Raw genomic sequence first — 17,924 nt, forward strand, 5'->3', positions numbered from 1 at the left:
AATGACGGTCCAACAAAACTTAGTAAAATACCCGCCTCTCCGTGCATGTGTACATACAGATAGTCTCATCGTGGATCTAAGATTATTTTCTGGAAAAATAGCCAGGTTCAGGGAAGAGCGTCAGATGAAATGTTCTACCTCTCTAGAATGATGTTACATGCCATTCAAGCCTCACACGTCCTTTCTCTCTGACCTCCTTTACATCCATCCACAAGAGCTGCCTCTCATCTTTTAAACTTACTCTCACGCTGCATCCGTATATCTGAGACTTTCTCTTGGCATCAATGTGGAATAGTAAGCTGTACCGAGATGAGAGAATCAACCATTCTTGATCCTTCATGCTGGTGAGGAGATTCAGTAAATCAGAAAAGATTTATTTCAGCAGTGTGTTGAGATGTTCGTGCCCTTCGTGGCTCAGTGGGATTTGGCGTTAGTCGTTTTCACACACTAGTCAAAGCATGTTTTAAAGTCGTCACCGTCACTAAATTTGCGCACGATTTTGAGGCGTTCAGCGAATACATCAGCAACAGTAGACACAGGTTAGTGTCACAGCAACCTGAGACATTCCACAAAACATGGCAACCATATCGTTTATTTTCATTAGCATAGAAAGCAACTTATACTTACTTAACAACTATAACTTTAAAAAGAAGAATTGACACTTATAGGTTAAATGAATCCAATATCACTATTGGCATTGTTGATTTTTTTTTTTTTTTTTTATCGTTAAGGAAGATTGAGTTATTATGTTTCATTGAAATATCAAGGATTATCTGACAGCTGTATGGCCAAATAGAGCTGCAGCCATGCTGCAGCAAGGGTTGAGGGCGTATTGGACATGGACAGTAATTTTATGACTGTAGTGGGTGAAGGTGACACATGATGGAGGAGGGGAGCAGTCACATTGGGAATTGACAGAAAATGTGGAAGGAGATGGATGGCAGCGGTGATGATCAAGGATGCCCTTTGTGGTACTCAGCTGCTCTGTCATTTCTCACTTCAACAAGGTAAAATGGAGAAGGGGATAATGAAATACAACCACTCATAATACATTTATTATTGCTGCATGGAGAATCTTATGGAGACACATTGCTAAGGATGGGAAAAGGGACTCCAGACTTTCTAATTACATTGTGTTTATAACCTCCAAACAAGTGGATTATTCTCTTACCCTGCCAGAGGTTGATTCTTGTTTGGGCAGCATCTGGGTGCTGCATATGGTATATGTCTCTTTTTCTTTTTTTCTTTTTACCCTTCCCTTCTATCTTATTATTTTTTTAAAGCAGCATGAATCACATCAAGGTGAAGGACAAACCGGTGCCCAACTTTAGATTTAGCAGCCTGCCCAATATTAACTTAATGCAGACAAAAATTGCAATTTCCTCAGAAATCCCCTGAAATTTTTCCCCTGAATTGGAAAACATCACACGGTTCTACTCCTTTTGGAACATTTCCACTGGCAAAAGCAGGTAACACTCCCAATACTACCTGGTCACCCGGGGTTCCAAGAATACCAATCTGATACCATAAAGAGGCAGTGAACCAATCGCAGCCCTGGGGGGTGCCTTAACTCTGTATCTTTAATTCAGTTCTACCTTGATGGCAGCGTATCTAACATCCGACGCCTACAGACAAAGATGACAAACTTGCAATGACTGTGCACCTCTTGCTCATTACCTAGGCTTAGTGACTAACACACAAAAATACGGAAGTTTTATCAGCAAAGGTCCCCATCTCCTATCCCTGCGAGTCATCACCAATACTATCTTACCACTCAAGGTCGGGGAACAGTTCTGCTACCTAGGCAGAATCCTCATGCCAACGTGCATAATCAACAATGACATCCAGGCCCGAATCAATTAGGCTGCTTCCGCCTTTGGTGGATTGCGCTCCTGGGTGTTTGAAAATAACAACCTTCAAACTGAAACGAGAGCTGCAGTCTACAGGGGAGTGTGTGTCTCAACTACTTTATGAGCAAAAATGATGACGCCAACACATTCTTGGCCTCACCTGGCAGGACCGTGTCCCACACACAGATATCTTGCATCGTACTGGGGCCGTAAGCATTGAGGCACTGCCTCGCACAGAGGCAAATACGGAGCGTTGGCTACAGAATCCAGATGCCGGCATATTGACTACCTGGTGCTCTATGGCCAGCTCCTGTCAGCCAGTAGAAAACCTGGAGGACAGAAGCTGAGATACAAAAAAAACAACGTAAAAGCTGAAAAGGTGTACCATCAACCCTATTGTTGGACTCAACAGCAGCGATTGTATATGCCACAACAGGGGCTTGCACCTGGTAGAGAATCGCACCCAGAAACAGAGGGATCAACAGCAGCAAAGACACCACCCACAACCAAAAGGGCCGTCTGACCCAGACCGCGTCTACTCCCACTCTGGCAAGATACAGTATGCGGCTCCCAGATCGGGCTACGATACAAGCCTGACCTTCCCAGTAAAATTTGACTAACACCGACACTGGCGTCAATGATGGACGCTCAAACAGAGGCATCATCACTTGAACTTTGTAAGATGAGCAGAAAGATACAAATAAAACAAGCATGCTAATATTAGTGTATGCCAGACTGGTGTTAGCGCAGTCATTGTCCAGTTATTATGGGACATAACAAAGCTGACAAATCTGGAGTTTCACTTTAAACCGCTGCCCATATTCCTTTTCTTGCCTGATGGTATGAATCTTTGAAGATGTTCCTATTGCTGCGAGGCTAACTGCTATGCTTATCCACAACCTACACAGCGGGGGTCAGCTCATTGTTCGCTGCGAGGCTAACTGCTATGCTTATCCACAACCTACACAGCGGGGGTCAGCTCATTGTTCATACCCTCGTATCCGAGGGACTGATAAAGACTGTTGCCTTGTTGGCCAAATATTTTGCTTCCCCACAGAGCGTTATTGTCCAGCAGATTATCTTTTGCCAGCGTCGGCAGCAGTCGGGCAAGTCTGTCCAGCACAGTATTTGGCTAGCATGTATAAAATTGGACGATTAGAAGACAAAGTCATTCGAGACCACTTGGCAGAGCACATTAGTGATACCTCTAAAGCTGAGAAAATAGAGGAGGAAAAAAAAGCTTTTTCCTAATGACTTGCAGCTGTCAGATGTGGTGGAAATGGTGTTCAATCTTGAAAATGCTGCTTTGTTAGCACCGCGGCTAGCGAACCCTGACCAGCCCCCCTTCGCCTGCTCCTGTTGCTACAGACCGTCGCTGTAGTAACTTAGCTCGGCAACACCTCTTTCTCTTATCATGGTGTCATCACACGGCGACCCTTTGGTTCACCTGGGGGGGTCTAGCACTACCACCATTTCTCTGTGGACTCCTACGCCAAGCCATACAACCGGTGCACAGTGGGAGGTTGAGAAAAAATGATTGGGATGTTTCCTTCCACTTGGTGGCACTTAAAGTGGGAATCAACCCAAACATATTTTTTTCAAGAATATGTTCTATGCAAGCCCACTCGTTGAAACAAGGCATTCTGATAAATATTGCGTTTGTGGAATAAGAGTTAATCCACCCGTTTTTAGCCATATCTAGGGGCGACCATTTTGTCACGTCTGTCGACTCAAAATGACATCAAAACGACAGAAATGACAAAATGCCCCCCGAGATGCTAAAAACAGGTGGATTTTGCTGCTTAACTCATATTGCACAAACGTAATATTAATCAGAATGCCGTGTCTCAACGGGCCTGCTGGGAACATATTCTTGAAAAAAATATGTTTGGGTTGATTTCATCTTTAAGAATTGCGTTTCATCGAAAGCTATCATGACCCTGTGCTATGCTAGCTCATAAGTGATTAAAAACAAAACAAAACAACAACACTGCATGTGTTATTGTTTTAACATTTAACATTAACAGTGGGCTAATTTTACACTGGTTTTAGCGCCCCAAAATTTCCAACTGATTTGTGCAGTTATTAAAGTTTTCAGATGACACTTTGACCGTGGAATGGATTAGTCGTACTCCCATTACTTTGTGGGGGGAGAACCTGTTTGACTTTGTAGGTTCTTTGGAGGCAATTTGAAAAACACATATGAGTAGCGAAAAAACAAGATTGAGCAGCATGTGCCATTGAATGGGTCTGAGGGCTCTGATAAATGAACATGCAGAGTGCACCTGAGAGACATGACCCTCATGCTGCAGCGTTTTCTCAACAAAGGAGCAGTGGGAACACGCAAAACAGTCGATTTTCTTGGTGTGAGACGGCTGACTGCTGTCACATCGAAGCTTTAGCAGTCACAGAATTCTGGCACGCAGGATGAGTGAATCGCAGCGATGCAGAGACAGCTGCGGGCCTCAGCAATTTATCGACCAAGGGGTTTGAAGCCTCTGTCTTTCTGTCAACCAATCAACACTCTAATACAGCTCCTATTACTGTATATCTAACAGCACATCCATTTATCCATTTTCCACTTTTTACCTGGAGTTGAGTGACATACTGAGGAAGCAAACACAAATGTCATTTCCCTGAGCATGAGATTGGTCTCATGCTGAAGATGTTACATGCATATTTTCTTATCTAGTTATAACAGCAGTGGTGACTATAGTGTATTTTTTTTTTAATCTTGCCAACATTTCTCATGAGCAGAGTTAAACCAGCAGTAGTAAAATAAAAGCTCTTGTTGGGAATGCCTGGCACATCAGATTTTTGTAATAGAAAAGCAGCAGCAGTACTCTGAGATTTTTTTCCACATCCAGATTTTCAGTGCCAGTAATTCTCACAAGAGCTCTAAAATTGAATGATCAATGTGTCAAATAACGCTGCCTCCTAGGAAGCACAGTTTGTTCTTCCTTGAAGACATTAAAAGTACAACATAGGTACTTGTTTAATGCATCCATCCATCCATCCGTGTATGTAAATAGGCACAACCAAACTAATGTTGATATTACACAAGATGAATCAGATTTATTTATATTTTCTTTTTAACCCATTTCCACTTTGCCGAAGAGACAATCTCTATCATTTTTTCTAATCCCCCTCACTCACGTAGTATATTTGTACTTTTTGGGGATGATTTTTAATTTTTGCAAGGAGTGAATCGTCGATTTTTACTAGCTCCGGCCACACCATTGCGGGGCTTCTTGAACTGTCTTCACTCCCAATGTCACTAGTCGATTAAATGTAATTATGGCTTTGTGCACCACTTGCACCCTTCTCTTAGAGAGGCCTTCCCTGCTAGAGGGATGTGTCCGTCAGCTAGCGCAGAATGATTTGGTAACTGTAGTAGTGGCAGACACAACAGATAGAGTGGATTGTGTAGCCGACCAACGAGCCCGTTTCGCACTAGCCCGAAGCGGCTTGCTAATCACGGGGAGCCTGTTCAGACGCAGAACAGATTTAGCCCCTAAGCTAGTCTCATTCCACCTCGGTCTACTGGCTCCCGCACTTTAGCAAAAGGTGACTCCATCACTCGTAACATTAAGATTAAAAACCCAGCTACAGTAATGTGCAGTCCCTGGGCCAGAGCACGCGACATTCAAGCTAGTCTTGGGGAGCCAGCACGCAACAGGCCTAGACACCAGCAAAAGGCTAACAACACTAGCTACTCGGATACAGTGATGTAAGTCACTGTTACAAAGGACAAAGCTAGGATTTGTAATGTCACCAGAAAGATGAGTCGGCATGGGGTATATCTCTGGTCCGTTGCCTGCGAGAGGCAATGAGAGGATTGAGAGGAAGAATATTATTGCCGCTTAACCAGTGGCTGGCGAGCTTTTGAAGCAAGCAGGAATTACAATTTGTATATAATTGGGGCCCATCCGACCTGCTGATGTTGGATGGCTTTCACCCTACCTGGGTAAGGTGCCATCACTCTTTCTAGAGACATATGTTACTGTTTGAGGCTTCCATGACAGCCCGCATTAGAGCAGGCCGGGTTACAGTTGATTAGCGAGCCTGTAAGAACGGGCTGTGGCGTCTGAAAGGCTAGCGCTAACTAGTACTATGCTAGACTCTTACTCTTATCCACATAGCTTCCTATGTACATTAGAAGAGCGTTGCACTTTACATACTGATTCAACATCTGATGTTTCATTACATACTGTCAGAGCTGGGCAGTCTGTCCCTGGGCCGGACCGGTCGGACCCTCCGGCCCGGCCGGATGCCCATTTTTGGGGCGGGGGGGGACTTTGGGTGACAAATTTAAAAAAATGGCTGGACTAAGCATGGCCGGAAGTAGATTTTAGTCCGGCCCACTAATCGGCCCTCATGCGTTTGATGTGGTCGCGAGGCGGCCAAATTTCATCTCAGCCTACTCAATGAAAGGCTTTTTTTTCTGCGCGAGCAACAACTGCCGCATTGATTCACGTGACCGAAGCATTGTGCTGTTGGCAACAGGTCTGCAACACATGCCACGCACACATCAGGAAATGTTGCTGCTCTGATCGGTCCATTATGTCACATGTTGCGATGACATACCGTTTTCCACACGGAGAGGAGGAGCGAGCATCAAGCACGCAGCTCGTTGCTGCTGCAAAAGCAAACTAGTTTGGCAATAAAATTAAATGCATCGTCTAGTCATCTTGGTCCCATTATGGTTGTAGCAGGCACGATATCCATTGTTGTCGCTTTCTTTTTGAAGCGACGCCCCCCGACTTGGAACTTAACTGTTTCTAAGCAACTTGTGTCCAGGAGTATATTAAGCTGCTCGCAGCACTCAAGTATGACGCTACCACATCAAGGTGGAGTTCATGCACTTCTTCCGGCGTGTTCTACTTCAGGAAATACGCAGTAGCAAACCTGCTGTGTATATAGTGGTTTGTTGGTATGCTTTTATTTTGAAGGCCGTGAACGAAGGGAAGTGTGGAAAATAAATAACTTGTTGAATGCGACTTCTGGCCGTCTATTGGACCCAAATAATTACACAATACGACAAAACCAACCCCGGGGCTCGTAATGGAAGTAAGCACATGCAGTTGGGTAAGTAGTAATGTACTAGTGGCAATGTTTATGAATAAGGGCAGGGGGTCGCGGCCAGAAGGGAACCCAGGTCAAGGGTGGAGGGTTGCGGCCGGACTGGCAAAAAAGGGTCAAGTGCTCAGCTCTGCATACTGACATGTTTTCTACTGAGGTGGTGCTGCACGATGAGTTGAAGCATTCTTCCTTGGTCAGTCTTATCGATGACATGGTGTTCGCTCCTAATAATACTCACAAGCTGACAAATAACTATCAGATTCCTATGATATTAACCTCCCGCCACGCTTATAGTCGCTCAAAGTACAATATGGCACCCAGGCGACCCAATCGTATAAATATTACGGCTAGGAATCTTGTCATGGCAAAAAGCTCAGATCAGCCTACTTTTTTGAAACTCGGTCTGATGAATACTAGGTCAGTCTCCTCGAAAAGCCTTTTTAGTTAATGACCTCATTAGAGACCATAATCTTAACATGATTTGTCTTTGCGAGACCTGGTTAAAACCAAATGAGTTTTTACCGCTAAATGAGGCCTCTCCTCCAAACTTTATGAGTTCACATGTTACACGTCCTCTTAAGAAGGGCTGGGATGTAACCCTTTATTTCTGAATTTGCTCTTAAACTTAGCCCTCGCTCTATCAATGCCTTTAAAACATTTGAAAGTTCTCGTTATGCGATCCACAGCCTTGTTACCATTTTATCTTTTTATCTACTGTCTCCTTGGCCCTTCCTCTGGCTTTCTAGATGGTTTACTGAACTCACGGCTGACTTGGTGACTCACGCAAGCAATATACCAATTATGGATGACAGATGATAATTGATACTTCTGGTTTTACACAGATTATAGAGGAAGTAACCCATAAAATGGTAATACTTTACCGTATACCAGAGATGGGCATTCCGTCTGACCGATGGACCGGTCCATCTGTCCGTCATTGACGGACTCTCGTTTTGCTGACGTTAGACGATAGTTGTGAAACTTTAAAAAAAAAAAAAAGACGGACTAGGCACAGACGGAAGTGGATTTTCATCCGTCTATGTAATCATCACTAACCTGGACAAGTCTGAACGGACTTCACATCCATCGTCGGACGCCCGTTTTGCTGATGAGAAACGGAAACGCGACCCAGACTGCATTGACTGTATATGTACAGCAGGTGGTGGTATGCACCAAAGAGAGAATCATGAATTAGTCAGGCCGACTAATTAAGGAGCTAAGAAGTAATAAAGTAGCTTTCAATACAAAGACAGTTTTACAGAAAAGTTCTTGTGAGTTAAATTTTACAGTTCTATTTTTATTTTTGGAAAGAGTAGGGTTAGAAGGTTGTGAAACGGTATTTCAGAAGGTGGCAAAATGCACCAAAAGTTGTTTACCAACCGCTAAAAGACAGAAGAAGAAGAAAAAGAAGATGAATTTAAAGTACAAAACATTCATTTATTGTAATGGTAACTTTTTTGGGTTTGCACAAGGACTAGGAAGCATTTTAATCCACCAGGATTGTACCTTTGGCAACAATGTGACACGGGATTCTGGTTAAGGTAAGCAAAACTTAAAAGTAAAACTTTTAAGTGTCAAAACGGCAGCAGGCTCCCACTAAACAGTTCAATACATTGGCAATTAAGTGTAGGCTATGTGAAATGTCGAATGTATGTGAGTGGACAGCTGTTTGAGCAGCAAGTTGACACATTATGATGTACATAGTACCTGTTACCATGTTAATCAAATCGGTTCAGGTAATGGATGGATGGATGGATTTTTCATCAGTTGAACTTTTTTTTTTTTTAACCTGTAGGGTAAAAAAGGCAAAACTGGATTGGTGGAACAAGGGAGTGAAAAAAATAACAACACAGACTAAAAAAATGCAATTCCTCTAAAAGACACCTGTGTGAATGCTGGAGGGTTGCATAACAATTCCAAAATACAATCCAGCCCACTGTGCAGTGCATTCGACGCGTGGATGTTGCCCCTGTACAAAGGGACCCTAATGTCACCGTGCACTGCCGATGGCTGGCAGTGGTTTGATGTTATCTGAGCATCGGAAATGATGGTAAAGTAAAAACATGGAAAGCACATGTAACCGAAACTGAAGCCTTTATTAGCAGCGTTTTAGAGAAATAAATCTCATCTGCCAAGCTACATTTTTATCAGTTTTGGGCTATGCAGATGTCACTTATGAATCTGCATGCATGCTACCACACTGCATTCAAACCACTAGATGCAATGTATCATGCTGCTGTTAGATTTATGACTGGTGATGGGTTTATGACCCATCACTGTAAATTGCACCACAATGTCAGTCGGACCTCCTTGGCTGTGAAAAGAGAGCACCTCTGTTTATTTATTAGGCCTTTCTTCATAAAAAACTACTGTATCTGCTATCAGGGGTGTCAAACTCCAGTCCTCGGGGGCCGCCCTCCTGCATGTCTTAGACGTTTCCTCGTCCAACACACCTGATTCAAATGATCGGGATCAAGATCAGGCTCCTGCAGAACTTGCTGATGAGTTGATCATTTGAAACAGGTGTGTTGTAGCAGGAAGAGATGGAAAGATGGAGGACAGCGGCCCTCGAGGACCGGAGTTCGACACCCCTGTGCTAATTGATCTGATTAGCCTAGCTTTAAGTTATTCATTTACTTCATGTATGTATCCCAAAAGTTTGGAGTGAGTATTTTCACCATTCAAATGGAATATTTTTTGGTCGTAGCTCCAGGTGAATACCTTGATTCTCTATAATCATTTTGAGTATTTTATAATGGGCGCCATGCATTCTGTTTGCAGGTTTGTATATATTTTGTTTCGTAATTGTTTTATGTTTACACCTGATGATTTTGTTTGTCTTCAGGATGTCATTGGAAAAGAGAGTTAGCTCTCATTTGGCGCTCCCTGATTAAATACTTAATTTATTCATTCATTCGTGCGTTGAGTGACATGAGTATAATGCGTATTATTGATGGAAGCAAGTAACAAGCATGAGATGACGTAAATTGCGTCATGACGTCCGTGCGTCCCCGTTTCAATCGGGTTATTTAAACGTGGGGGGGGGTAATTCTCTCTTTTTAAATACTCTGTAAGCATGTTTTTTAATAGCAATTATAACACTTCATTTTTATAGGGTCTTTAAAAATAATTTTAAAATAATACAAACACATTAACTGCCGGGGCTTAACTGCCGTTCCTGCCACCCAGGCTACAAACGCCCCTGCTTGTGCGCAATGAAATCATTTTAAAATTGGTTTGCTTTTGGATTTTGTGTTCTATTTGCATTACTGTGTAATATTTTTGACACCCTTCTGAATATCTATCTGCGGGTGAATTTTGCACTGACGTCACCAGTGAGCGAGGGATTATGGTGAAAGAAAGGAGGGGGGGGGTGCGGGCAGAAGCTCCACGGTGGTGAAACGCCGTGGGAGTGTGTGTGCGTGTCTGTCAAGTGTTTATTATTGTGTGAATGTGACTGTGTGTGTTTCATAGGCGCATTTTGTAGAAACCGAACAACAGTCGGTGAGCTGACAGGATTGAATTAGGGCCACGAAGCACGCGCGCTACGAGTTCGGACTGGAAACCGCTTTCCTTACTAATTGTCCACGGGAGACACTTTTCTTCTCAATGCCGGCACGGACGACACTTCACTCAATCGATGGCAATCTGCTAATACGGCCGCCCGCTGCTACTTGTGAGTATAACTCTGCTGCATTACAATTGCTGGGTGTCGAACTTTAGATTTTTTTTTTTTTTTCAGCAGTAGTATTGAGGTGAGTGCGTTTGAAGCACAGTTCATAGCGTTTTGGTTTTACAGTTAATGTCTTAATCTTCTAGTGATGTACAGAATATATATTACTCGCTATATAGTCAGACGATTGTTCCATACGGGTGTTGCGATATTCCAGACGTATAGGAGCACATTCGCACTTGAAACGTGTTGGGTTTCAAGGCGTTCTTACGGCGATGCTCGCTGTGATTAAGCACTTACTTACACGTGCGCTCTCGCCACAACGAGCCCACTATGCAGTGCATGCAGACGCGTGGGTGTTGCTCTTCTACACTGTGACGTGCTTTCCAAACGTGTACGTACCCCCCCCCCCCCCCACACACACACAGACACACACACACATATCAGCCGACGTCAACGTGAGTGAAGCAGTGAGGAACAAGTTGGTAATGGTTTAATGAGACAATTAACAGATTACAATATGGTTCTAATAGCTACAATCCATCTGAAAGGGAACAGCCAAAGAAAGAAAATTGCCCCACTTTGAAATGTAGACTGGTGTGACCGACCTGAAGAAAGCCACTGTGGTCGAGTAGTACTAATTCATTGGTTAACACAAATGGTATTCTCTGCTTTTGACTGACTGACTAGTCCTGTTTTTTATTACTGTTCTGTAACTACAGTTGCACCCAAAAGATGACCACTTAACTGCACATGACTGAATATGGTAATTGAAGTCTGTACATTATTCATAGAAAAATGAACAACAGCTCTGGCACTGTTTAAATGTGGGAAAAGAAAACTACTGTAGTTTTGCAGGAATTTTATGTTGACGTTAATCACTTACAAACATAGCAGTGAATCACTTAAAAAAATTGCAGTGTAAGTAACATACCAGCCTAGGTGGAGGTAAAATCCCCAGAAAAGCTGTACAATTTGGGCATGTAATACTTTATTTTGTGCACTTTCACAATCAAATGAATACATGCTGTATTAAAAAAATCCAGTTTTGCCAACACGGTATTATACTCTGTTAAATTTTATAAGACACTGTCAGATTAAAACACTTGTGCAAAATTATAGTATTATATATAGTATTAATTAGTATTAAAGCTGCAATAAAAAAAAAAGGGACCAGTCAATGTTTTTCAAGAATAAAGTTTTCATTTTATGAGTATTAAGGTGTCATTTTAAAAGAGTCTTAATTTATGAGAATTGTCACACTTTTACCAGAATATGGTAATAGTTTTAAAAGAAGTTATGATTAAAGCCACAATTTGATAGGAAACCGTCTTAATTTTACTCAAATTAGTGATTTAACAAGAACAAAATGATTCAAAATGATTCACGTGTGAGAAAAATGTTTTAGTTTAGTCAGGATTTTCCAAGCAAATAATAGTGTAATTTAATGACAACGTGTAATTTAAGTGGAAAACATAAAAAAAAAATAATTGTGGAAAAAAAAAGAAGTCCAAATCTATTTCAACAATTTGCACAAATGCAGCAAAAACTATGTGATTACTTGTGAAGAAAGCCACATTACTCCCATAAACCTATAGCTGTACATGATCTTAACGATAATAATAATAATAGAGCTAATAAAATGGAGTTCATGATGATAATCTTATGACACTGCACTTTGTGCACTAGTATGAAAATGCTCATTGCAGCAGCCTTGCAGGAAATGTAGCTAGGGGGTGGGTGATATGGGCTAAAAAAAAAATCTCTATTTTTGTCAAAATACTCTAAGGATATTTTGACGATATTCGTTCACAGACCAATAATGGGTAGGCAGTGTTTCTGAACAACAGCTTTTGTTTATTTCTGCTGAAATATTTAACCAAAAATTCTAGAGACCCGAATAAGACCCCTGGGTTACCCCTTCTCTGAAGTAGTGGAAATTACATCTATTTGAGTCACGACGTCTGTGCATCATCGTTTTAAATTGGGTTATTCAAATGTGGCACTCACTCTGTCTGCTTATTCATGTAAACGTAGTTTGAGCGTGTAAGAGCTGAATATTAAGCGACTATCAAACATTTGGTAAACGCTTGCCTGCATATGCATATCGTCCCTGTCCTGTGAAAAATACGCATGTGCAATTTTGTAATTAAAAAAAAAAATCACGTTAATAGGATGTCTGTAATGCAGAAACCCCATTTACGTAAAAAAAAAGGATGTTAAATGGTTTTCACAGTATGAAAAAACTGGACATAAGTGTTTTTCACAGGACAGCGATGATATGCTCTTTGGTCTTTCAAACTCAGGAGTGACTGCCCTCTTCCCATTTGACAACACGTTCAATTTCATTTTCTTCATATGTTTTTTAATATCTAATGTTAAGTCATATTTGTGGATTAATAATTTTATGACTTTTTCCTCCTGTTTTCATCCAAGACTGTATACTGTAAGATGCGTAACTCATTATTAGATTAAAAAGTAAATAAAAAAAAAAAAGTATTTTTTAAAAATGTCTATGCATTGATTTCCATTTGAAAATACAACAAATAATACGGATTAAGTTGGTGGTGTTGGTAGTTCTTATCATTTTTTTTCCATTTGAAAGTTGCAATCTCTAATGGGAATCTGGGTAATCAGCATCTTAAGATATGCACGTTGCTCTGTGAAGAATGGCAAGCATTGTGTGCTAATCTGCTAAAAGATTGAAGCCTCACAGTATTTAAAGAGGAAATCAACCCAAACATATTTTTTTAAGAATATGTTCCCAGCAGGCCCACTTGTTGAAACATGGCATTCTGATTAATATTGCGGAATATGAGTTAAGCAGCAAAATCCACCCCTTTTTAGCTAGGGGGCGGCCATTTTGTCACTTCTGTCGACTGAAAATGGCATCACAACTGCTCAGGGCTCAGGTAACAACCAATCACGGCTGGCCTGTTTTCTGAAGCTGAGCCGTTCTTGGTCGTTACGTTACCTGAGCAGTTGTGATGCCATTTTCAGTCAACATTAACTCTTACTCCAGAAATGCATTTATCAGAATGCTTTGTTTCAACTTGCGGGCTTGCATAGAACATATTCTTGAAAAAAAATATGTTTGGTTTGACTTTCCCTTTAAAGACAAAACTTGTTTAATATGGATCACTATTGGCAACATCTGTGACATCACAGAATGACACATGTAACACAAAATATCAGAGCTGGGCATTTAACTCAAAATTCATAGTCCGTTTATCACCTACAGCCGGGGTACCCTTCCGCCGTCCGTTTGTTCGCCATTTTGTCCAGCCGGACCAAATAGTAATCGCCTTTAGGCCAGTCCGACTATCATTTTAAACGGGCTTTCGTTAGCATTTCCGACTACCAACTTCGACAAACCTAAAAAAAAAAACTGAACAGTGAACCTGATTAGCGTCTAACCATTTAGCGCTGTCCATGGTGCTGGAATGTTAAATGCGGCGAGGCTTCCGAGGTCCTTAAAGACACATAAAGCTCCAAAAAGGTCCTGGAAGGTGCTAAAAGGAGACTCATTGATGTGGTGTCCAAAACAAGTTTGATGACACGACCACAAAGTTGATCATCGAACTGTGGCCTGATGTGTCCGGAAGTGCGTGTATGGAACGGCAGTATGGTTGAACATGGTGTTCGTTATGGACAAGCACAGAAGTCCAATAACACAACACAGCTCGGGTTCTGATCAAGGGGACCCTCCCTCCAAATCATGCCCTTCTAGGTCTCACCGTCATTGCACACGTGAGCATTGAAGTCCCCCAGCAGAACAATGCAGTTCCCAGCAGGAGCGTTCTCCAGCACCCCCTCCTCAGGGTGGGTACTCTGTACTGCTGATTGGAGTATAAAGACAAACCAGTCCACGGCGGTAAACCCCAATGTACGGGCGCCAACCTCGACGCCTCTCTTGGTGTGCATCTCCATCTCCCTCTGGTGACCGGCCAAGTGAAAATGTCTTCTAATATTTGGAATCATCCTCGGGGTCTTTTGAGCTGCTCTTTGTCACCTTGGACTTGTTTACCATGGGTGACCCAGCCAGGAGCACAAAGCCCCAGACAACATAGCACCTTGGATGATTGGGACACACAAACCGTCTACCATGATAAAGTGACAGTTTAGGGAGGACGTTGCAATGTGTGCATTCAGATTGCAGTTTTCCCCAGCCCCTACAGCGATACTAACATGATATCTGGGTTGGTAGGATTTAAAAAAATTTTTTTTTACCTTTCCGCTTGGTGACATTTCTTAGCACTCAATTTGTAATTCTGCATCCCTGCACAGAATAAGCACTATATATTAAACAAACCTTCTGTCACCTCCACACACCAAAGCTGCCATTTTCCTCTTTAAAAGTAGCAACTGGCAAGAACTTTACATATATATTATCCAACAGCATGTAGATGTTAGGTTGCCATGTAGTACTGACTATTTTCCCCATTTAATTTATCTTTTTTTGGGGGGTAAAAAGAACCCATTCAAGAGGCATTGGGAATCTAATAAATACTAATAAAATAAAAATTCAATACCAGATATAAAGCATGAATTATGTTGAAATCAATGAATTTAATTATCTATTATCCAATCTTTAATTATGTAATCTGAATGATGAGCAAGAGTAATTATTCAGATTGTCAATATTTAAGAGTCAAATATAATTTTCATTTCCAAACCCACAGTGACTGTGAGCCATCTTACACTGTAGAAATGAACGTCTTTTTTGGGGGGGACTGTTTTAATTGTTGTATACAATAGTAACTGACCTCAATCATAGAGGCATGAAGAAATGGCAAAAATAGTATAGATTTACTAGCTGCTTCTAAATAAACATACAAACAGCAAACATTATTAACCTTTAAATATGCCGGTAGGTCATGTGAAGACACATTATTTTCCCAGATGTATGACAAAATGCTATTTTGAATAAAGACCAAATCGTGAAACCGTGCAAAATACGTGCTCTTAATATATTTCAATTTTGAGAATACATTTTTCAAGCATGTATAAAAGATCCACTATCCTAACCCAACAGCAAAGGGTTTGAAGTAAAATAACCACATAATGTTTTTTTTTTCCAGTGTAAAGGGCTCTCGTGCATAAAAATGACCAATCAAGGACGGCTGTTGGCAAGAACTCATTTTGTACTTTTTTGCTTTACGCGATTAGTCGACTAACCAGATCATATTTAAATCGCGGGATATCACACCAGCAAGCAGCTGCTCTTTATATTAATTACCATCATTATCTTACAGCTTGAATTCTTTAAAGTATGTACAAATTAATAATAGACAATTATGATAATAGTACATTCAACTTGAATTTCACTTTGCAGCTTGTACCAGAATTCCTGACATGTTTATAAATAATGGAGCAACTTCAAGCTGATACTGTAAGCTTAACATTTTTACAAGAAGATACTTGAAAACATAATTCACTCTTCTTGGGCACCAAGCATTTTTCTTTTTTAAATGTAGAAAAATCTGATGAGAAAAATTAGGAAAATTCACGATGTGTTTTATTATTATATGTTGCCGTTGAAGGCTTGTGGCATATATGTCATGTTTTGTTATTGAGTGCCGCTATGTTCGAGTTCCTAAACTCCCTGCGTGGTCGCAAGTGTGCGGATGGAGAGTGACCGTGAGGGAACGCGTGTGCTGTGGCAAACTCATTCACTGCCAGACATTTTCAGACCCACTTTTACCGTAACGTTTGAAAAAATTTGAAAAGAAATATAAATAAATTCCCGGGATTGAAAAGCTGGACTGTGAAAAGACGAGTAAATTCGTCAATGGCAGTGAATGAGTTAATAAACGTGAGTTCACTGACTAATGCCTCCGTAATCCATAGTAGACTCTACAATATGTGGGCTAGGACATTATATATATGAGAGCGATAAGTATACTATAATAAGATGAGAGGAAAGAATTGTGGGTAATATCCTTTCACAAAGGTTGGTCAGGTATAACCAATGCTAAATCCTGTCTCGCTTGGATAGGATAGGAAAGGAAATTTCCTAGGCAAAAACGAGAAAGAGTTAGTTTTAACCGTCTTATAAGAGCATGCTATACTTTGCCTCCCTTTTATTTTGACGTTTTATTTATTTATTTATTTATTTATTTATTTATTTGCGATTTGGCTGTTTTTATGTACTTTTGCTCTGTATTTGCGAGACATCACCTGCGGGGTTGAAACATTTTTAGTTCAAAGTGAATATCTAAAGACTAATAAACAAGAGAACGCCAGAGGGGGAAATGATTAAATTGCTTTGACATGTTTAATTAAATATGACGGGACTATTTGTGGCCTGGCTGATTAGATGAAATCCCGACTTTGTGTGAGTGCTTGCCCCCTGAGATGGAAAGGGCTGAAGACTTCTCTCATTTCTTGTAGGCTGTAATCCTCAGATATTTGCAGGTACTTTAGGAGATAAACTTCAGGCCTTGGTTGTGCCCTTTGTCCCTCTCCCATGCCAGGAAATGGTTCCATTCCTTGTCAGCTTTAGTTTGTAAAGTCAGGATGTTTTTTTTCTCTTTTTTTTCCCCCCACATGAGTTTCTGCTCGCGGCACTGGCTAGCTTGCTTAAGATTTGTGCGCTGCCACAGGGAAAATACGTGTTCACAACGGTTGCAGCCCTCTTGATAGTGGTATGGGTCTTTCCTGCTGACTTACAGTCTCTCAGTAGCACGGACGAGTGCAGATTTATCGCTGTCTTCACCGCTTAGTGTTTCCTATTGTTTATTGCGAGGCCTTCATTATATTCCTTCCCTGTTAGCCCTTTTGGCCCACAACAATTGTATGTTTCACTTTGAGGCAATGTCTTCCTTTACAACCTCCAACAGTTGCAGTGTGACTAATAAACATTGACAAATGGGATTTGGTGTTTTTTTTTCGCCGCCTCCTATCAGACAGCTTGGTATTAAAGAAAGATTGCAGTTATATTTATTGCATTCGGTAAACTGCAGCGCGGTGGACCATTAAAGTTAACAGCTGTGTAAACAATGAGTAATCGAACATCATTAAAAAAAAAAAACGATAAGTGATTAAAAATATAAATCAGAATCGAAAGGAAATGCAGTAGAGCTCTGAAGGTTGAGCACAGTCTGTTCAGTGACACCAGTTGACCTCTAATTTGTTAGAATTTTAAAGCATTTTTTCCATACACAATCAATTCCAGAATGAAACAGTCTCTACTTATTATTGATGTCAAACTATTGTGTTGTACGTAGCAGCCAGAAACGCGTGCCACTTAAATCGCTACGCTATCACTACGTTGCAATAAGTTCCATATCTGGTTTCACGATCAAGGTGCACTGCGA

General features: G+C 41.2%; 1 protein-coding gene across 1 annotated transcript in view; it reads left to right on the top strand.

The window, feature by feature from the left end:
• The first annotated feature begins 10,318 nt into the window (after positions 1-10,318).
• Positions 10,319-17,924, top strand: part of gabbr1b (gamma-aminobutyric acid (GABA) B receptor, 1b) — a 179,029-nt gene continuing 171,423 nt past the window's right edge. The window contains exon 1 of the mRNA XM_086014658.1: positions 10,319-10,608. Coding sequence (XP_085870784.1) covers positions 10,542-10,608 — 67 coding nt within the window. The 5' untranslated portion in view covers positions 10,319-10,541. The remainder of the gene's footprint in view (positions 10,609-17,924) is intronic.

Source organism: Filicampus tigris, chromosome 18 (genome assembly GCF_054856515.1).
Source record: "Filicampus tigris isolate MCC_2025a chromosome 18, RoL_Ftig_1.0, whole genome shotgun sequence".
NCBI lineage: Eukaryota > Metazoa > Chordata > Actinopteri > Syngnathiformes > Syngnathidae > Filicampus > Filicampus tigris.